Here is a 22649-nt window from a genome sequence, read left to right as displayed (position 1 = left end):
GGTTTTTTTTTTTTTTTTTTTTTTGATTTCTTAAATTACCAACCATAGAACAGATACTGAGCCTGACTTTTTCCAAATATCCTTCAGACATCAGGATTATGAGTCCTCCTGGTTGCAGTACACACTCTCCTTCGTTTCCTCTAGTTCCCAGAGCGAGCACACCCACGCACACATCCAGCTAAGGAGTCCTGTTCCAGAAACACCCTGGGTTTCTAACCAGCTCCAGAGAATGCTGCGCACGTTGTGCATCTCAGGGGATGCCTCCCAGGACTCTGGGTGGCTTGCGCTCACCCTCTGTGCTCCCACCTCCGAATCCAAGACAGGAGGTTAACCACTGAACAGGGAGGGGGACCAGGCTGAACTGCAACTTTGCCTGCAGCTGTCCATTTATGGGGAGGGGTGCAGTGTGAGGTAATTAGCCTCTCTCCCTAGTGGCTCTCCTCTTCCTGGCTCTCATGTCATACCCCTGTGGACTACAGCCTCCCTGAGAGGTCAGGAAATAGATTACAGAGCCCGGTCCTTCCCTGGAAGTCCTGGTCCCTCACAAGTATGGAGTTTTAACTTCAGCCCTGGATTAGACTTCCTCCCCTGTTCCCTCAGTGTATGCTTGCAGCTTCTCCTACAGGAAGCCAGCAGCACAGTACAGAGCCATCCTGACACTCTCTGATTCCTCACACACAGGCTCATCTTCCTTCTCCCACTTGGATTCCCAATGCTACTGTCCGAGTGAACATAAAGCCCAAATAAAGAGAAACAAGAAACTTTATCTTTCTTACTGTAAAATACTAAAGCCATTTCCACCTCCCCCCCCCTCCTCTCACAAAGAAAAAGACCGCAATGATTGTTGCTTTAATACATTGAAGAGCCAAAGATTATCCCTCACTCCACTGAGCCATAAATGTAGTTACATTCACAGGAAACTTGCCTATGGCAATTCGTGTTTTATTTCGCCACAATTGGAAACGTATTTTTAAGTGATCCTAAGCAATAAAATTTAATTCATGAAAAGCTAGTTGCAAGAACACAGAGTCATTCACTCCCATCAGTGACCAAGCCCTCGGGACCCTAGGGTGAGTTACGATGTGCTCAGGGATAAAACACACAAGGCTGTTCTGAAAAGTAATTCTATGTTTTTAAATTTCCTACTCAGACCTGCCTACATTTGCCCAAATTTCAGGCACTCTGTCAAGATGTGTCAGGTTTATAGAAATCAAACCTGCAGAGTTGCAGGAAGAAATGTGAGTGCCAGTGAGAGGGACGGAAAAAGAACTGTGCTCATTAGGGGTGTCTTCCAGAACATTCCCACAAACCACCCCCAGCTAAGACCGAGTGAGGCAGCCAAGCGGGGTCCAGGGTTCTACACTCATCGCTTCTTAACCATTTGAATCTCTGGAAAAGCAAGCAAAGTGCCCATCCCCACCACATCACTCCATCCCATTTTGATGGGCCCACTCATCATTCCGTGGACCCAGATTTCATGGAAATTCGCTGGCTGTTTCAGGGGAACCCAGTGCACCCAAGCTGGAAGGGCAGATGGGAGAGGACGGGAACTCCATCAAGGTGAACCTGATCAAGCAGGATGACGGAGGCTCCCCCATCAGACACTATCTGGTCAAGTACAGAGCGGTGAGTAGCTTCTATCTTCAGAGACACCACACACACACACACACACACAGAGAGAGAGAGACAGAGAGACAGAGAGACAGAGAGACAGAGAGACAGAGAGAGCGCACCTGGGATCCTGATACCTACCTTGTTGAATCAAGAACTTGAGAATCTCAGATGAGGTGAGCATAGGACAGGGTCCCACCAGACATCTTGTAGGAGACTCTTGGAACATGGTCAAGGTTTTAAATCCCAAGACTGACCTATAGCCATGCCCACAGTGGGACCATTTGAAAACTTCTATGATGACTGGAATGGTGACAACATCACTGTGATTTTTTTTGTGATTCCTTCTGTTTTCCTTCAAAGTGTTGTTCCAATAATCCAGGACTTCTGTGCAAAATTGTCACAATGTCATATAACAGTCACTACTTTTGATCAGGCGTGTCTCCTGGACCAGATGCAGTACCCAGGCATATTTCTTGCACAGACCCTATGGAGCGGGTATTACAGTTAGCCCCCACATTACAGATGAAGCAACCAAGGCTACAACAGCCATCAGCTGATGGCCTCACACACCTGGGTGAGGTCTCTAGCTGAGGAGCGTAGGTTCTTAAGTCACTGCCTTCAAGATCCTAGGCAGGGTCCCTTGCCTGGCCTTGTGCCCTCAGCCAGTCCAACTGCAAACGCTCAGCTTGATTTCAGCTTCCCTTTTTACCTCACTCACCACCGAGCTAAAATCTAGTCCTAGGCCAACTCTCACCACTGATCCCCCAAACTGAGAAGCCCTCTCTCCTTTTCCAGGTTCTGGATGACAGACAGTTGACAAGCAGTTGCCAGGGGTGAGGGCAGTCTCTGGACACTGGGGATAACCCCTTACTAAGATTTCCTAATAGCTGGAGATCATGAACCAGAGAGCAGCTAGCTTTCCCCATGAAGCCCCAAATAAGGCTTTTTCCAGGAAGTTTGTTCATTCCTGTCTCTCCTGGGACCAGTTCTCATAAGAGATGGTAGATGGGTCTAAAACAGAGCCCTGCAGGCTTGCATGCCTTGCAGACCAGGGTCAAACCTTTATCTATTCAATTCTCTGAACTGAGTCTCAAGAAGTCAAAGGTGAGCTGGCACTGTAGGGAAAGTTGCTGAAGAGCCAGCCCAGCAATACTACAGTACAGGAGGTTCCATGGTTTTCTTACTACAGCGAAGGATGCCAAGACTTGCCGGGTGGCTCTGAATACCTTACTTGGAGCAGGTGGAATATGAGTAACCTACTCGGAGTAGGGTAGAATACCTTCTCCACTATTTGAATGGCTATAATGAACCTCGATGGCATCAAATTCCAGCTTTGCCATTTGCCAGCACGTCATCTGAAGATCAGATAGTCGCATCTTTCCAAACCTCCATTTCCCTGTCTGCAAAACGGGAATAAAATGACTTGCACTGTCAAAGTAGTCACAATATATGCAAATACCCCCAAAATGTTCCGAATACTTCAAAAGCTCTGCAAATGGTAGCCAGGATGCAGGACCCAGCTAGAACTCTCTCCCACAGGCAGACAGTCTCCTTGTGTGCTTGCCCAAATGGTCACCGCGGCTGTGTTTAACAGAGATACAAACTGCTGGGCTACTTTAGATTCCGGTGACTTTAAGCATCCTCTTTCACTTTGAAGCATAATGTTTGCTAAATGCAGTCACATATTATTAATATGTATTACATAGCATAAAGTTTGCTTTCTTGCGTGTTTGCTTTATCGTCTGGTTGTCTCTTTTGTAATGATGTTTGCCAAGGAAGGCAGAGAAGGAAGAGCAAAGAGAGACAGCTCAGCTTTTTTGTTTTAAATTAAAACAGCACCATAGCAACCTGGGCACAGCTAACTTACAGAGCCCATCCCAGGCTTCCTGGTTACATCGTAGGACAGCGGAAGCCCCTCTGAGCATTTTTCCACAACATTCACAGCCCTGCAGTGAGGAGCACTCCCACATTCCTAGCAGCATCTTTGTGGCTCATCAGAACTACTTTGCTTGGTGAAATTCTTTTCTCCAGCCACAGGCCTGGACCTATGATGGTCACTGGACTACCTCATATCTGACATATTGCTGTGTTCCTCCCCCTGTCCACTATACATGTTTCAAAGCACCTTGCGTGCCCAGAGTGTACCCAAGGCACATTTGGCTTTTGTAAAGGCCAGAGACTGTGAAGTGACAGGTTTTGCAACTAGAAGACCATCAGAAGATTTCTCAGGAGGACTTGAGGCTTCTCCTACACTGTTTTCTTATGAAGGTGGTTGCCTAGCAACGGCTTTGGAAACTTCCTTCTGGTACAAACTCAGTGGTAAACATGAATGATGTATCTTGAGGGGATGTTAGGTGAGAAACAGGGAACCCTGAGAATTTCACATCTCTCCTTATACCCTGGACACTGTTTGCTAAGCACAGTGGGATACTCTATGTGGGCCCATGAGTATCCCAGTCTTGAGCCTCAGCTGTTCAGCCACAATGATGCCAGACTGTACTGTGGACTATAGAGAGAGAAAAAAAACCTTCAGTTCAACTCATGATCTCTGGGCTCCCTGGTATGAAAGGGAAAATGCTGTCTGGGGATGGAACAAGCTGGGCTCCAACCGTGACTGCAGCGTGACTTTGTGAAGTCACCTGAACTTTGCCCATGTCCCTCTCTTGAGATTTACTAAGAGCCTGAACCAATGTCCCAGCAGGCTTGTTACAGGAGTGTAATGAGAAACGGTGAAGCCATCCCTCAGGGCAGAGCCTACCCTGGGGAATAGGAGGGTTTGCATTTTTAGTAAAATTGGAATCTATGTGATAATCACCTATCAGAATGTAGACAGTATCCTGAAATATTAGAAACATTTGTTGTAACTCCTCTAAGAAGCCCTTACACCATGAACCCAGCATTCCCGAGTATAGGGGAGATAGGGCAAGTTGGGGCCAGTGTTCCAGCCCCTGTTCCAGTCCTGAAGTTAGTGGGACGGTAGAGTCAGAACTATGCCACACTGGCATTCTCTACTGTTGATCTTGGCAAACATACACGCCAGTTCCACCAATATAAAAAACCTGCATCAATTCCCATTCCTTACAACTCACCCCATCTCCTAGCCAGTCTCCCCAGTATGCCCACTGACATTCCCTGGTGTCTTCTGTCCTTCCTGCCGACTGCTCCCAGAAGCTTGCCTCTGAGTGGAAACCGGAAATCAGGCTCCCATCCGGCAGTGACCACGTCATGCTCAAGTCCCTGGACTGGAACGCAGAGTATGAAGTCTATGTGGTAGCTGAGAACCAGCAAGGAAAATCAAAGGCAGCTCACTTTGTGTTCAGGACCTCAGCCCAGCCCACGGCCATCCCAGGTATAGCCATGTCTGTTTTCTATCTGTTCCCCCCCCCCCCCCGCTTTGAATTAATGCATACAAGCCTCGCCTCCTAATGAGCCTGACCAGCCCTGACAACGTGCTTGCTTACAGCCATCCTCATGACTGGTTGCTCCTGCCAAGCTTAGTTTTGCCTTATCCCCATCTGTGCAATGGGTTGACATGTGGCAGACCCCCAGGGGAGTTTGGCCAAGCATCCTGGGGAAAAGGTCCTGTCTCACTTGGCTCTGACAGATCAATGCTAACCAGTCTATGGAACTCCCTTGGATGGGAAACACCCCCTACTCCTGCCTTGCCTTGGATGCTGGTTGAACAAGGATCCTTAATGAGACTTTCTCTGCCATCTGCATTCCGGACTAGGACAACGGAACTGGCTTTATGCTGCCTATATGTGATCCTTGCTTTAAGCTGTACAACCATGGTCTAAATCTCTTCTCTCTGGTGGCCCCAAGAGAAGGAATAGATGGTGCCCAGTTAGCTACAAGCTTATCTGTAAAGAGCCTCTCCACTGTGCCATAGACAAATTGAGCCTTTTGAAATGGAGCAAGTGGAAAACATAGATACTGGGACACACACCATCGTTGAAAGGACAGACCATGGTAGTGGCATTGCTCCTAGGACATGCAGATTGTCTCTAGGATCCAGGACCAACTCAAGTGTGGGAATAAAGTGAGAGCCATGATTTCTGGACCACATGCCTTGCACCAGTGGCCAGTCCCCTATGAGGCAAATACCTCAGAGAAGACCCTGTTCTTCAGCCATCACCTTTCCAGGGCCAGCCAAACACCAACCACAGGCAGGAGAAATGGTCATAGATCATACAGCTGTGGAGTGTTGGGGAGGCTCCCCTATGCTCTACCATGGTCAACTGTGGTAGGATGACAGTTTGGGGTAGGCCCATCTTGCCTGCCCTGTCTGGAGAGCTTGCTTAGCTGCTGAGTTCAATTATCATCAAGATTGCTCCTCTTGGGAAGTCAGGCCAGAAAGGGGACAGGTTGCCTGCCCTGTAGGGTTTTTATGTGCCAACGTGGGTAGCACCAGAAGGAAAGCTTGGTGTGTGGTTCTTTATAATCGTTTGTGTGTGAGTGGGTTTGTGGGGTGGATGTATGTGGAGCCTGCAGCCAGTGGGCAGGTCAGTTTAAGCTGTAGATTAGAAGTGTCAGTTGGTTGATTTCACAATGGGGAGGGCCTTCTTGCTCAGCTTAGGGTCCTGTGTCTCTACACATCCTGGAAGGAATTTCTTAGATGTGGCTACAGAAAGTTGCCCTCATTTGTGGCTCAATAGGATGTCCAAATGGAGATGGTTCTGCCTTTCTTCTATCTCTTCTTTCCTGTGTTCTTTGGTTACTTTTCCATTGCAATCAGGAGTGTGACACCCATGCCTATGCAGATCCACACTTTGAGCCTCTTAGGACTCAGGGAATAGTGAGGCCTGGGTTAAGCCGTTTGCACCAGGAGATAAGCTAGTTCTTCTCCAGACGAGACTGGATAGACAGCGTGCTGTCTATCCAAGCTGGGCACTGCCAGTGACTTCACCTTCTAGGTTTCCAGCATTAGAGAGAAAAATGCTAGAATGCTCAACCTGCAGAGGCCTTGTAGGACATCATCCAGGCTGCATTAGAACCAGATAGCAATAGGAGGACTTGCCTTGTCCATGGTGACTGTGCCTGCTGTCCAAGAACTTAAAGGACATGACTCTGGTTGGACCATCCTGGCCGTTTTATTGGAATTGGAGAACAAAGCCTCTTTGCATCACAAGAGGTACCTTTGTGGCCAAATTCCGTGGTCTTCAGGGCGGTAGAAGGTGAGATGTTCAGAACCCTCCCACATGGACAGTGAAGGTAGGGCTTGTATGGTAGGAAGACAGGTCTGCCTGGGCTCTCCAGATTGCCACATTCTGACCATAGTGTAGCCCTCCACTGCACCTCAGCAAACCTAGACACAGAAGCACATTCTCCCCGCCCGCTCCTAAGAGGCTTCGTCTTAGCAAGAGGGTTACCCTCTCCTGCTCTGCCCCTGCTGTTCTGCCGCAGAGGCTCCTGTTCTCTCACTTTAATTTCATTTGCTCGCTGGCCCCGACCCCCAAATTAACCTGCTATGCTGCTTCTGGCCTTGCTGAGCTGCTGACCCAGTCTATGATGTTGATAGAGCGCTGAACTCTCTAACTTTTGTCAGCCTAACTTACTAAGTTGAATTAACCTTGGATTCTTGTTTTTTCTATATTTGACCTATTTTTCCTTTCTTTTTTTTTTTATCTATTCTTTTCCTCTGTTTCTGTCTCTGCCTTCTCTTTCCTCCCCGCCCACAATCCCCACCCCCCATGTGTCTCCTGTCACACCTGCCACCCTGGACGTCACTGGGACATCCCTACTGCCAAATTTATGTCTCAACAACCACCTTTCCTCTGGGACCCATTGCTTGGCACCTGCAGCCACCCTGGGAGGAAGCTCCACCTCCTACACCTTGGTCTCATTGCTTTTCTCTGCGGTGACTCTTGTTCTGCTCTGTTAGAAACTTGAACATGCATGTGCGCGAGCTCTCATGTGCGCATGCGCACATGCACACACACACACACATGCACACACACACACACACACACATACACACACACCATTGTATTTGATTAAAAGCCCAGTTCCTATGAAAATGATCAGTTGTCCCTCTTTGAAAGAACCTTTCAGGACCACAGTGGCACAGCCACAGCCACTGAGAGAGTGGCTCTGTGTGAACGAGGAAAGTCTTGGTGACTGGAAACAGATTTACCTCCTAAGATTTTTGTCATTCAGTGATACTTTTTTGTCACTTCTTATGGAGTCTGTCCCCTTTTTAATAGTAGTAAAAAATATATATATGAAGAAGAAGAACTTGAAAGATCTTTCTTCCAATACTATTTTTTGAAAAAAAAAAACAAACTTGTGCAAAGTTTACGGAGATGTCACTACCATCTTGTTGCTTGTGTCTTTGCTGTTTATACCTAACGTGCAGCAGCAGAGAAATTCTAGACTTCTAAAGCTTGGCTCAGATTACTGTGAAGGTCAGCGCATGTGTCCCTTGTCCTAACACTGTGCCCACCACCTCTCAATAGGTAGCTTTACCTGCATTTAAGTATTTGAGCACCCACGTTGGAAGAGCCCCCTGGGTGACTCGCCTAAGCATTCTGCTGCCCCGATAGGCAAATTAAATCTCCTGTTGCCCACGCAGTGGGAAAAGTTAAAAATCATCTATTCTTCTGGAGCTGATGAACATTCTGGAAAGGGCCGGTGTTAGTCTCAACATCTGCTGTGTCTCTGTGACATGCCCGGTAGGAATGGGCTTTGCTGTCTGATTACCCTGTAAAGCTGGCTATTCCACTCCTCAGTAGGATGCTTCAGATGAGCGCTAAACCTCCAGGTCCTGGTGGCAGGTCCAGTTGCGACCTCCATCATCACCATAAGCACAGGATGCTGGGTAGTTTGGAAGCCAAGCATCCACTGTGAGTCAGTCACTCTCCCCTCTGTCCCCTGCATGCTCCAAAGAGCACAAGGTAAGGGGCCGAGGGACATTCTACTCCCCCACAGTGTTCATCAATCAGGCAGTGTGTCTGACAGTACTCCCACAGCACTCCCCCGCTTGCCTACTGGCCTCCATGACACTTTTTAAATGTTTATGAAAAAGCCAGGAACTTCTGTTGCTGTCGGGCAGTTCAGGGAGAAGAAGAGGTGGGTGTGCTACAGTCGGATGCATGAGAGCCACGGCTGAAACCCAGCCAATAGTGTCAGTGTGCGATGGACCTTCTAATGAATAAAGCCCCCTCCCCTCCAGTGGCACCCGTCATTCTACCTATGTCATTTCTGACCATCTCCACAGTTTTCTTTATGTTCTCTTTGGTTTTTCACCTATTTTGTTTCTGTTGTCATTTTTTTTTTGTAATGCTCAAAGACTAGCCTTTGCCTTTGGGAAGAAAAATGACTCCAAATGGTGGTCTGCAGACTATTGCCACCCTGCCAGTGTGGTGCATTGCCACCTGCCAGTGTCCCCAAGTGTTCAAAACAGAGGCTTCACACTGCTCAGCAGCTAAAAATGATAGTGCCTCTCTCCGATATGAACTTCTGCTCTGGACCCCGTGGCCTCTTCGCACCAGCTCAGTGAAGCAAGGTGACATGGGGCAGTACAGCAGAGAAAATAACATGGGCCTCAAGGCCTGCTATGAGAGTCACAGGTCATTTAAGGAAAGCATCAGGGAGGGCAAGAGAGGTCCCACCATTGTCCTCTTCTGATGGCCCTAGACAGATGTCACATGCATACACTCTAGAACTCGGTTCAGAGAGTCTGCCTCAGCCTCGTCTCTGACCCACTCACAGGAGAGAGACAGTGTCAGTATTTCTAAAGGGACCTCTGGAGATCAACCTACATGTCCAGAACCAAGCATGGTTCTGGGCTCTTAGCAGACACAAGGTCCAGCCAGCTTGTGGCTTGTAATGCTATGGCCTACCAGACACAGCTTTATTGTGCACTCGCCCCTGCCAGACACTGGGCCCCTCCATATGAAGGCTGTGGCTCCTGGCCTAGCCGGGAGTCTTTAAGAGAGCGGCTCCCAGGAATCCCCAAGGGAGTGAGCTCACCCCCACCTCTGCACTGTGTATTAGTACAGACCGTACACCATGTATCTACCATGAGGGTTCTCTGCTCTTTTTTTTTTTTTTGAATATTTATACAGCAGGTTCAGATCACATTTTTCTACTAATAAGAATGCTAACATCATTGTGTAGATAATCAGCAAGACTTTATGAAGTTTACACCTTTGCATTATTAAAGGATATAACAGTTCGTGTAAACCCAACAGTGTGTTTTGATTTTCTTTGACTTTTGTGTCCAACACAGTGATATAAACCCTCTCCCTCCACCTCATGTGCACTTGGTAACTGATTACCAGGAGAAACACTTAAATCCTACCCCACACTTGGTGAGAAGGAGAGTTCTAGTGGAAGGCATTTTCTCATGGAAATCATTATTGTCTTCCTAAGGGATCCCAGGGTGGTCAGGTTCTCTGCTGCCTGGGAATCCTGAGAAGAGAGGAATGAGCCTTTGCAAAATTGTAGTCACTCTGAAGCCTGCATCAGGGATGGCATGTTCCACCAGCTGCAGAGCTCTCTAGCAAGGCCTTCTGGGTATGCAGAGACCTTTTCTCCCCCTAACAGTACACACACACATGCATTTGTGCATGAGAGCAGTGCACACATGAGTGTGTACACACACACACACACGTACACACACACACCCGATAGATAGAAACTAAGGGGATCTTCTGTTGACAGCTTGCATTCTCTGCCTAGCCAACTCCAGGAAGGAGCAAGCAAACATATAAGGGGTTAATGAGAGAACGAGCTCCCTAGCTCAGCCATTCTGGTAATCTGACAGTCATACTGGGGCCAGGACTTCTGTACCTGGGGCCATGGTACAATAACTCAGACCCAGCTGGGCACATGGAATGTGACATCCATTTAAGGGCATAAGAAAGCATACATATATATATGTGAGTCTCAGCCTTAAGGCAAGCCAGTTCCTGCTTGGAACACCAAGCTCTCAAGCCAGGAACCACAGACGGTTGACAGCCCCAGCCAGGCACTGCTCAAGGCAGCTCTTACCTGGGGTGCATGTGAAAGCTGCCCCACGAAGTCTTCTTGATGTGCTAGATATCTTTGTGCTGGGCTTGTCAGGGAGGCAAGGTGAAGATCACGGCTAAGATAGACATCTGAAAGGGTTTCCTTTGCCTTTCCTTTGACGGTTTGTTCAGGAAGGTGCAGGATCTAGACCTGGTACTACTAGTTCTCCTGAACTAAACTACTCTGTAATACCCACAAAGATGTGATGTCTCCTGACTCCAGTGCCCTTTAATTTGTACACAGCCTTTCCTTGTTCCCATCTCTCTGTCAGGGTCACCACCATTCCCTCCAACTTCAGGAGTACTCACTTCCTATAGAAGAATCAGTCCTTGGAAGTGGTGGGCCCCTTTCAGGAAAGAGTCTTTGCTCTGTCTGTCTGTCTATCTATCTATCTATCTATCTATCTATCTATCTATCTATCTCTGATCAAATTTGTTATGTCTGAGACCTGGACAAACTCTAGAATCAGGCATGAGTCACTGGGATTGAGGACAGACAGGCAAGGGTTAGGAATGGTGGCCCTCATGTGACCTGGGTACTTGTCCAAATCCCAGTTCCTGACCCTCACCCCCAACTGGTTCTAGCTCTAGAATGAAGAGCCCCGATGCTAAGTATTTAAAGAAGCCTCCTCAGGAACCCCACCAGAGTCAGAGAATCGCTGCTAAAAAAGGCATTTGACTTTTGTGCAAAATCTAAATTGCAAAGATGAATGGCTAATTGCAATGGTGATAGGAGCTACTAGCATTCCAGTCTTCCTAATACACACTATAGAGACTGACATCTTGGGAACAGTGTCATGTGTGGCACACTGTACAAGTTGAGTTTGAGATGAGGTATTTATGGTTGATAAAGATTTGCAGACTGTCCTCCACCCAAGGCCCTTCCAGATACAGGTATCTCATCCAGGATCATCGTCAGAGGCACAACATCTCTCTAAAGAGCTTGTCTGGTCTCTGCTTAACGGTTTCCAGAAACAGCACTTGCAAGAAACGGAGCTTCCAAGGCAGCTCACTCTGTTTGACTTCCTATGCTTGCCAGTCCTTCCTGAGGGGCTGTCGTCTGCTCTTCCCCCTATAGTAGCACCTAAAGATGCTGTGAAGAATACAGGTCCATTTCCTCCCCATAGCACACAATTAAATGCTTGGAATGATGTTTTCATCCCCAGGCTGAAGACTCATTCAGTCACCCAACAAATAGTCTGTGAACATTTGCCCAATGTCAGAGTCACACTAGCAGCTAGGGAGACAGAGAAGAGAGTGGGCGCCTGCCTGCTTGAATGTTCTAGAGAACCCATGCAGGAGCGGTGCGCATACGTGCCTATAAATGCTCAGGGGAATCAAGTCAGATGGGAGCAAGAGGAGAGTAGAGCAGAGTAGCTTGTTAGATAAGGACGATAAAGAAGGTAGTAGATATCCAAGAAGATAATGTGAAATTTGAGGTGCTGTAAGACAGCATAGCTATACAGTCAGCAAGCCTTGGAGAGATGATAGGATACCATGTCCATGGGGAAGCAAGCAGACCAGCCTGGGCTGGAATACAACACTAAAAGTCAGACCCTAGTTTACAAGGGTCTGCGGGGGAGTGGGGGGGGGGGGTTCTGTAAGGAGCCGCCTTCACATTCGCCATTACAAGATGGCGCTGATGGCACTGACACCTGTGTTCTAAGTAGTAAACAAGCAAGCTGCGCATGTGCCGGGGTAGCTTTCCACGCCATGTGCTCTGCCTTTCCCGTGACGACAACTCCGGCTGATGGGCTGCAGCCAATCAGGGAGTGACACGTCCGAGGCGGAGGACAGTCCTCCATAAAAGGGAGAGGGCTCCGCCATCTCTCTCTCTCTCTCTCTGGCTCTCTCTCTGGCTCTCTTCTCCACTGGCTCCTGATGGGGTAAGCAATAAAGCTTGTGCTGCAGAAGATTCCGGTTGCCCTGAGCGTGTTCTTACCAGGGGAACAAAAGCGCGAGCAATAGGGTTCTACACAGAGGCCATGACACATGTGAGACCAGATCAGCTGAGCAAGGCTTCAAACTTTGATCTACTTTTTTCCTTATATGGCATTATGTTCTTCACTCTTGGATACATCCATTCAAATATGCTTAGACCCGGTGGTGAAACCTTCAGCTGGTTCTGCTGGGCCCAGAGCAAATGCTGTCCCACCACTGTACTCGCACCCTCAGAACAGCTTTCCCCGTGGTTTATTTTCCCTCTTTGAAGAGATGAGCAGCCATGAGGCTAGAGACATGGCTCAGGAGTTATGAGATGATCAGTCACATAGGACTTCTTTGATGTATGGAGCTGAAGATAAAAAAAAAAAAAAAAAACATTGCTGCTGAGATGGATGTGGTAGGCTGTGTCTATAATCAGATCAAGAGGCCTAGGCAGCAAGAGTCTCATAAATGTGAAGCTAGCCTGAGCTTCACAAAGAGACCCAGACTAGCCTGGGCTATAGAGAAATAAAACTTGCTCTCAAAAGAATTTTTATGAGTGCCACTAAGTACCAAAATTCATACGTATCCCCCCAAAAAACTCCTTTGATACTTTAGCTCTTTCCTCATGAAGTCTGCACTGGACACCTACTAGGTGTCAGAGACTGAGGCTAAGATGACTTTCCTATTCAAGGAAACCCCTTGGGATCCTAAAGATCAAGGAGGTCAAGGCATCTCCTTCCGTCCCCATACAAGAGTGAGGGTCACAGAGTTCTCAAGAGTCCCTCCAGCTGAGGGCTGAAGCCAGGAGCGGTGCCAAAGCCCACACACCTGTCTTTCACTCATGTTGGGGCATCTCAGAGACAGCAGCTGGGGGCCCCAGTGAAGGATTAAAAGGGACCAGCCCAAAGTCCTGAGGAAGAGAGAATGGGAAACAAGCCGAGGTCCTAAAGAGTGAAAACATCTGAAAACCTGGAGCCTCCTCCAGCTTAGGGCTTAGGGCCCCGCGAGGAGTTGGTGTGAGGGTTCCTCTCAGGCATCCTGGGCCAGAATTGAAGCTTGTAATTAGGAACAGTGGAAACCCTTAAGAAGCACTACAGTACCTCAGTGAGGCGTCCTAGTACAGCAGAACACATGCTACATCAGGAACGGAGCATGGTGGCCTGGTGTGGTGGCTCACACCTGTAAACACAGCTCTCGGGAACTAAAGACAAAGGGATCAGAGCCCCTAGCCAGTGAGATCCTGTTGCAAATATCCAACAGTATTAAAAGAGAGACAGTAGCCCACAGGCAGTACTGTTCCTGCCCTTGTCTGGAGGGATGACCTAAGATAAGATTGTCAATCTGCTGGACTTAGCCATTTGGCAAATTATAGTATATTTACCATGAAGACAGTTGGGGCCAATTCCCAAGTACTGTTATCTGTGGTCCTTGCAGCCATTCTGAAAACCTAAGTGGTCTTAGTCCCTTGGGAGCACAGGACACATCAGGCAGGGTAGAATGGTAGAATGGAATGGGACTAATGAGTAAGAAGTGCCCTGTGACCATCTGAGACTATTGTCCCCACAATGACTTACATAGGCAGAACTCTGTGCAGAGCTTTGCTTCCTGCACTGATACCAGCACTGATGGGAGTCATCTAGAGTCAGTGGGTCCCTCCCAGAAAACTGGTGTGAGTGACGCCACACAGGGAACACAGGCAGGGTCTTCTGTGGGAAAAATCTATAGGCCAAGGCCTCAGAGGTCTACTAATGGTTACCAAAGGAACTAGACAGTGAAGCCCCAGCCAGAGTTAGGAGGCTGGGTGCTGTTGGGATGTGAGACTGTGAGTCTATGGGCACTTGTCCTGTGTGTGGGTGTGACTGTCTGTGAGAATGTTCAGATCTGGGTAAGTCTACAGGTTTTCCTGAAGTCTGCTCCCAGAATGCCCGGCTCCCATGTGGTGAGTATTCCCAGACCCCCCTCGCCTTACCTGTGGGGCCTGGGGAGGCTGCCATGTCTCCAGAGTTGGTAGGCCACATTCATCCTCCTGAGGCCTGAGAAATGATAAGCTGAGCCCCAGTTCCCTCATAGTTAAAGTCCGTTGGACTTACTCTTCAAGAGTGGAGAGGAACTTGAATCATATGTTGGGCATCCCACTGGGTCTGGCATCTCCTCAAGACCCAAGGCAGTCTTGGGAACCCCATATGGGACCCTGTCTGTCACTGAGCCTAGAGCCATAGCATAGCCTGAAGACAGGAATCACTGCCTGACGAACCAGGAAAAATATTTTGCATTGGTCCAGAGATACATCAGGGCCTGCCTGGATTCGCCCTCACTCAGTGCCCTCAAAGACTACCTGACGGGGCTTCCAGGATTCGTAAAGATCAGTTGAGCACATGCCTTAGGGAAGAGGTTCAGAGTGGGTTGGGAGGCAAGAGTGAAGACACAATCTCCTCTCTCATCTTAATCTGTGGGAGTCCTCAAACCCCATCTCCTGCATGAGATGAGGCAATGTGTCCCATCTGAAAAGTGCAGAGAACCTATTGTCCCTACACCAGGCATAAGAAGGCCCCGATGAAGGTGCCATTGGTCACAAATGCCTTGGCTTCATGCTCAGGCCCTGTTCCATCCCAGGGATGGCTGTTCTTAGTCTCAGGGGTTCAGGGTCCTACTCTACCCCAGGGATGGATGTTCATAGGGCCTGGGGCTCAGGGTACCACTCCACCCTAGGGATGGCTGTTTACAGGGCCAGGGGCTCATGCACAAACCTGCTAACCACAGACCACTTCTTTCCCACTTAAGCCAATGGCAGCCCCACCGCAGGCCTGAGCACAGGCGCCATTGTGGGCATCCTCATTGTCATCTTCGTCCTGCTCCTGGTGGTCATGGATATCACCTGCTACTTCCTGAACAAGTGTGGCCTGCTCATGTGCATCGCTGTTAACCTGTGTGGCAAAGCTGGGCCCGGAGCCAAGGGCAAAGACATGGAGGAGGGCAAGGCTGCTTTCTCGTGAGTAAAAACCCGTCCTGTCAGTGCGGTGTAGGCTCTGCCCCAGCCCAGGGTCTGGCTCTGTGCTATCTGAGAGTGCTCTAGTGACCTCCCTGACTCGAAGCATGGGTTTAAGGCCAGCTGGGGTAACAGCTTGAAGAGCAGTGCCTTTGGCCCACCCTAGGTTCTAAAGCCTCATAAAGATTTGAATCTTTCTGATGATGTCAAGAGGTGGGACTTGTCAGATTTAAACTTGGAAAGGAGCTGTGGTGGAAGGAACCAGCCTTGGAGGAAGACACTTAACCTCTCTCTTCATTTACTGTTCAAATGCCCGTCTTGCAGCTACTGAAGGCAAGACCCTGTATCCTGGCTCTAGGGCACCAAAGGGAGAGAAATGAAGGACAATGTGTATGTTCTTCCCACCAGCAGCATCTGTTCGCTAGTTAGTAGGAGATATCGAAGTCCGTGGGTGAATGAGGCTGTTGTAGCAAGCTGAGAAAGGATGGAGTAAGAAGATAAATTGCTTAACACCCCCACATGCAAGTAACTCTTTAGATAGGTAGATAGATAGATAGATAGATAGATAGATAGATAGATGCATGTATATATATAATATATACATATATATATGCATACATACACACAGGTCTGTGTATGCACAGTTACAAATACATTTTTATGCATGCATATACATGTGTGCACATAAGTTTGCATCTGAGCAGTTAACTGCACTGTGCTTAAAACCTTTTCTCATTTAGTTCTCATAGTTAGTCAAGGTATATGCTTACTTGTCCTAATGTACAGATGGAAGGACTGCGGGAGGGGTGAGGTGAGGTGAGGTGAGGTGAGGTGAGGTGAGGTGAGATGAGGTAATTATCTGATGTATAGGGACTGCACTGCCGCAGACACAATCATCCAGCCCACTCTGATAGCCACAGGCGAAACCCCGATGCCCCTCCTTACAGCTTCTTTCTTCGATGACTTTCCTGGGAAGCCATCCTGGGATCTAACCAGTGGAACTCTCTCCACAGGAAAGATGAGTCGAAAGAACCCATTGTGGAGGTCCGAACGGAGGAAGAACGGACTCCAAACCACGATGGGGGGAAGCACACAGAGCCCAACGAGACCACGCCGCTGACAGAGCCCGAGTACGTGGAGTAGGAGGGATTGTCGCCTCAGTAGAACCCCAACTCCACCTTATCACCCTACCCCAACCTTCCCCGCTTCTCACCCTCGGCTCCTGGCCAAACATGGAAGCCAGAGCTCTGGAGCCCTGGGTCAGAAGACCTTCTGAACCCACTCTCCGCAGAGAGAAGACGTTCTGGCTTCTCCTTGGATCCTAATGGGTGCCTTGCCAGGCTCGTTGCATAAGTGGGCTCCCTGGAGTGTTCCAAAGTTCCACACATATTCTAGGAATGGCTTAACTTCATTGTGAGAGAGGACTAGCCCATTTCATTTAGGATTTCTTGAAAAATCTTCAGGACCTGGGTAGGTTCCTTGGTCTTCTTCCACTCAGAAACCTTGGAGATCTTCAGGGGTTCTGACCAGCCATGGCTGATAGCCTTGAAGGAAATACATATCACAGGAACACCAATCTATAGCTGGAAGAGACCTTGGCAACTAGGAGCTGTTTGGAGCACTGGTCCTCTTCATTCTGGCTCTCCCCATGCCTGCCTAGGAAGAATTGTAAGGTAGCTGGACATGCCCCTAGGGGGCTCCAGAAACCTAGAGATGATAGACATCAGCTGCCTTCCCTGGAGTGGAGATCCAGAGCAGCACAAGAGAATGCTAGACAGAGCAGTAGGGAACTGGAGCCCTGTACAGAGAGCTGAAGGGGTGTCAGCATGGAAGAAGGCTAGCAGATCCCTTTGAGACTGCCACGTTCTTTGTTGTCTCCTGTGTCCTCTTCTGCCCGCCTGGGGCATGTACTTCCTCTTGTCCTTGTTTCTCCGTGGGCCCATGTTCCTGCCCGTGTATGGTTGCATGCCCACCCTCCCACCGCTCCTCTCCTCAGCTCCTATCTAGCTTCTCTGTCATGTCTCAGCTTCATTGTCTATTCTCTTTCTACTTCCTGTCCTCCCCACAGGCTGCCTGCCGACACCACAGCCACTGTCGAGGACATGCTGCCTTCTGTCACCACCGTCACCACTAACTCTGACACTATCACCGAAACCTTTGCCACTGCTCAGAACAGCCCTACCAGTGAGACCACTACACTGACCTCCAGTATTGCCCCACCGGCCACAACTGTGCCAGACTCAAATTCTGTGCCCGCTGGTCAGGCCACCCCTTCCAAGGGTGTCACTGTTTCATCCTCGTCCCCAGCCTCAGCCCCCAAAGTTGCTCCTCTAGTTGACCTGAGTGATACTCCAACTTCAGCTCCCTCTGCTAGCAATCTGTCCTCCACTGTCTTGGCTAACCAAGGAGCTGTACTCAGTCCTAGCACCCCTGCCAGTGCGGGAGAGACCTCCAAGGCCCCTCTAGCCAGTAAGGCCTCCCCCGCTCCTACCCCCACTCCAGCTGGGGCAGCCAGCCCCTTAGCAGCAGTAGCCGCCCCTGCCACAGATGCCCCCCAGGCCAAGCAGGAAGCCCCCAGCACCAAAGGTCCGGACCCAGAGCCCACCCAGCCTGGCACGGTGAAGAACCCACCTGAGGCAGCCACAGCCCCTGCTAGCCCGAAGAGCAAGGCTGCAACCACAAACCCTTCCCAGGGCGAGGACTTAAAAATGGACGAAGGGAACTTCAAGACCCCAGATATTGACCTTGCAAAGGATGTTTTTGCAGCCCTGGGCTCTCCTGCTCCTGCCACTGGGGCCAGTGGACAAGCCTCTGAGCTTGCTCCTTCCACTGCAGACAGCACTGTGCCTCCCGCACCAGCAAAGACCGAGTACGGCCACTCTTTGTCCACTGTCATTGGGTTGTGTCCCGTAGTGGTGTGTGTCTGTGCTGTGTTATGTCCTCCGTGTTCGATGTGTCCTCAGCCTCTTGCAGGGCTTCTATGATACCACTGTCAGCCAGGGGCCTGGGATGATGCAGGAACAGGGGCAGGCAATGGGATGGGCGATGTCAGGGGCGAAGGAGCTGCGTAATTCGCTCCATAATTAGGTCATGTTCCTTAGGTTCCATCCTTATAATCCTAGCCATCTGCCTGCCCCCCGGGGGATGCCTTTGCAGTTGGGCCACTGATGAGCAGAGTTTGAGAAGGCACTACGGAGGCCAATGTGCCTTTATCTGCCATCCTGGGCCCATAGTTGTATGTGTTATCCAAGGCCAGGCCAAGACCTCCCAAGAATGGCAAAGTGGTATTCAGAAAGAAATAGCTAGCTTCTGGTGAGGTGCTTGTACAAGGAGGATGTAGCCACAGACAGCTCTTTCCCACACGGGCTGCGAGGCTCACTCTTCCCCTACCCAAGACTCTCAGGCACTCATGCCTGTCTCCAAACTCAAGTTCTCATCCTTCAGCTTTCTGCAGTGTGATGCTAACCAAATGCGTTGGCATGAACAGGTAGCTGCACTTGCTCTACCGCGTCTTTAGGCTTGACTCTGTCCTGGAAGACCTGTGGAGACAGAGGCACGCCTGGACTTTTACAAAAGTCAATGTGGCTGTCCCTTCCAGTCTCTTATAGCAAGCAGGCCCATGCTAGCCTCTTGCCACCCTGGTAACAGTATTCTCTCACGCTACTCAAGCCACCAAAGAGTTCCCATCCTGAAACAGTATGGGATGAAGCTTTGGGGCAGGCAAAAGAGAAGTGGTTTATGGTAGGAATTCCTAGAACTGGTGCCAGAGGCAGAGCCTGGGGCACCCCACTGTGTCGCAGTGGGAGAGAGGAACTCCCAGGTTAACATGGGCTGGGGAAAGTTAAGGCTGGAGGAGGAGACCATTGTTCTTGGCTAGTGCAACTCCACCTAGCCATCTGCACCTTGGAATTATGGTTGTGTTTAAAGTCACTATACCCAGGATTTCTGGGGACATGCCCCAGGTGTGAGTGGTTTGGAGGGCTCTCAGGTGATTTCAATGTGCATGCAAGGTTAGATGTTGGAGCTGCAACTGAAGCCTCCTCCATCCCATGTGGCACTGGGAGCGAGGGGAGGGGGGTATTTTCAGAGCTCTACAAAGTGGTCTTAGCAACACTGTTTCTGTTTCTCTACAGGAAGGGCCCTGTAGAAACAAAGTCTGAGCCTCCGGAGTCAGAAGCCAAGCCAGCACCAACTGAAGTCAAGACCGTCCCCAGTGATGCCACACAAACAAAAGAGAATGAGAGCAAAGCATGATGGGTACCAAGCAACAAGCAAAGATCAAAATGAAAAATGACACAGCGGCTTCACCAGAGCATCCCCAAATAATCTCCCCCCTCTCTCTCACTCACACACACACACACACACACACACACACACACACACACACTCATTCCTCTAGTGTCTTTTGCCTTTAAAAACAAAACCAACAAAACCAGATAAACACGGGAATGCCTTTTTGTAGGGTTCTAGAAAGGGCTCCTGTGTCTTACACTCACTTGTTAAGAAAAAAAGAGACAAAAAGGTTAAACCCACAGCCAAACTAGGACACTCTGTTCCCTGAAACCATTTAAAAATCAGACAAAAGGGCCCCAGATTAGGAATCTAGGAAGCTCAGATTGAAGAAAGAAAGAAAGAAAGAAAGAAAGAAAGAAAGAAAGAAAGAAAGAAAGAAAGAAAGAAAGAAAGAAAGAAAGAAAGAAAGAAAGAAAAGAAAGAAAGAAAAATCTAGGCTCGGGGAGGCTGCAATGGGTATTACCCAATTGGCACAGATCAGTTTCAGAAAAAAAAAAAAAATGCTTCCAAGAACTTAGACTAAGGAATGAACCAAGCCCACAGTTTATTTTTATACTTTCAGTCAAGTTGGAACTCTGTCGAACCTCACAAATAAGTTATACTTTCCGTTCAGTTTGTGTTTGTTCCGTATGCGGAGTGTGGCACTCTGGCTAGCTGCGTTCAGTTCCCACGGGGACTCCTGTTTCTTAGGAAGCATGCCAAATGCCAGCTTATTCAGTTCTTTCGCTTTTGATTTTTTTTCTCCACTCTTTCTTTTCTTTCCCTTTCTTCCCCTTTTTTCAAGTTTGCTTTCCAGTGTTTACAAGTTGACAGACTATGTTTGACTTTGGTTGCGTTTAGTGTCCCTGTATAAAATAGCTGCCCCCCCCCCTGTTTTTTCTTTAAGCAACAGGTACCCCATAGAGGCAGGTAGAATCCTCCCGGTTGCTTTTAGCATGGGTGAAGGTTACAAAAGATGATTGTTTACAGTGGCTCTATCCCCTAACCATCCCCTGCCCTACCCTGAGGATTCTGACTCATTACAGTTTTCACCTGTGTCAAACTGGGGCGAAAGCCCCTCCTTCTGAAATGATTTTGCCTTTTTTTTTCTGTTAATTCTGTTGCCGTTTCTTAGGGGGAGATGGGGGATGTTAGACCACTTTCGGATTAGCTGCCACCTGCCTGTGTCTGTGACACTGGACCTGCCGCCCAGGTGTCTGCGCACCCTTCCTCTGAAGGACTCCTTTGGCTTTGTTGAATGAAGCAGAGAAGATTGTATAGTTGGGGCTGGTCTTGGTGAACACACTTTTCTTTTTTTCTTTTTTCTTTTTTCTTTTTTTTTCCTTTTTTTACCCCAGACACCTCCTTTTTGTAGAAAGCCAAATAAAATATATACATACCATTTCCTTTAGAGCCCAGAATCTAGATTTGAGCGGAAGAGCGCGTGTGCTTCAGGGAAGTAGTGTCTCCTTTTGGAAATCTATGGAAGTCAAGTGACATCGGCCTTCTGTTCAGTTAGGCAACATTTGTAAAAACAAAAAACAAATATCGTCTGGAGTAATAATACAACTCTCCTGGATCGAAAACCAAGTGGGGGGAAAATACAGAAACTTTCAGGGGATGGGAGGGGGGAGAAGGGAAAAGCCAGCCCTTTGTATAGAAATTTTGCTTTTGTTTTTTCATTCTGCTTTAGAACGCAAGCTTGTGCACTGTGGATGCGTGAATATTTTAGTGTGAAACGTGTTTTTGTCATAGTATTGAAATAAAACTTCAACATAGTTTGGTTGTGGAAGGTATAGCAGATAGTTCAGAAAAAAAAAAAACACAAACAACTATTCAGGAAACAAAACAAAACAAATCCCAAAAGGAAAAAAAGGAATCAAAGCCTTTTAATAGGCAATAAAACAGAGTGATGCTGATGAAGAGGACACTAAGCCAACAGACGTCCCCCAGACAGCACGTGTTCCTTTCCCAAGTACAAAGTGACAAGAGGTTAGGGTGGCCAGACGCACCCTGTGGGCCACATCCCCCAGGGTTCTGACACTTCTGCAGTGTGACCAGTGGTGTTGCTAGATTATAATTTCAAACTGTGAAAAATAATGGTCTCGTCCTTTGCTCAGTGTGGGGTTATTTTGCATTTTCTCAGCTCCCGGGGAATGGGAATGGAGGATCGCAGAACACTCAGCCCAGCCCAGCCCAGCCCAGCCCAGCCCCTTTCATTCCAGGGCCTGCACAGATCCACAGTTCACGTACACGGGTCCTCAGGAAGAGCTATGGGGTAGACAACTCTGAGGGCACTTAGCAGAATGGGAGAGCTGGGTAGCAGCACCCGAGCCAGGTCCTCGCGGTGAGGGGCAGACTCCTCGGGCCACAGCCTGTTCCGGGGAATCGCTTTCCTATATGGTGAAGTCGGCGGCTGGACCGGCTCCGCTGAGGGCACACTGTACCTCCTGGAAACGGTGTACTCCACTGTTTGTGGTTGGATACACTGAGCTCAACTCTGATGATAAGAAGAGACAGAGGTATGGCCAACTCCAAAATAATGTGGCCCAGAGTAGCTGACCCCAGAACACTGGCCACTCATTTGCTGGAAGCCAAGACCGCCCACACTTTGATATGCCTCTCTCTTTATACATATGTTTGTCTCGCCATGCATGGGTTTTCCTTTCTTCCTTTTTCTGTTTCTTTTTATTTTTAAACAGCAGTAGTCTCTCTGATATCAAAGAGAGAGACAGTGTATCCCCCCCATTCTTTTATGTGAAGAAATAAGCATTTAGTTTTCTGTTGGGTTGGTTTTGGTTTTGGGGGGGGGTTGTTTGTTTGTTTGTTGTTTTAGTTTT

General features: G+C 48.7%; 1 protein-coding gene across 10 annotated transcripts in view; it reads left to right on the top strand.

Annotated features, from left to right (window-relative positions):
- Ncam1 (neural cell adhesion molecule 1) overlaps positions 1-21641 on the top strand; it is a 295159-nt gene extending 273518 nt beyond the window's left edge. For 2 of the 10 annotated variants that reach the window (XM_029481091.2, XM_085844623.1), the window contains 6 exons: positions 1502-1626; positions 4783-4963; positions 15333-15540; positions 16551-16667; positions 17606-18406; positions 19671-21641. In XM_029481091.2, coding sequence (XP_029336951.1) covers positions 1502-1626; positions 4783-4963; positions 15333-15540; positions 16551-16667; positions 17606-18406; positions 19671-19791 — 1553 coding nt within the window. In that variant the 3' untranslated portion in view covers positions 19792-21641. Of the gene's footprint in view, positions 1-1501; positions 1627-4782; positions 4964-7415; positions 9759-15332; positions 15541-16550; positions 16668-17605; positions 18407-19670 lie in introns of those variants that run through there. The other 8 variants (XM_085844622.1, XM_029481094.2, XM_029481097.2 and 5 more) reach the window with 6 other exon arrangements.
- Positions 21642-22649: the final 1008 nt, after the last annotated feature.

This window comes from Mus caroli, unplaced genomic scaffold (genome assembly GCF_978045245.1).
Source record: "Mus caroli unplaced genomic scaffold, Mus_caroli_1 scaffold_11, whole genome shotgun sequence".
NCBI classification, from domain to species: domain Eukaryota; kingdom Metazoa; phylum Chordata; class Mammalia; order Rodentia; family Muridae; genus Mus; species Mus caroli.
The sequence above is the reverse complement of the archived record's forward strand: the minus strand, read 5'-3'. Positions and strand labels throughout refer to the sequence as shown.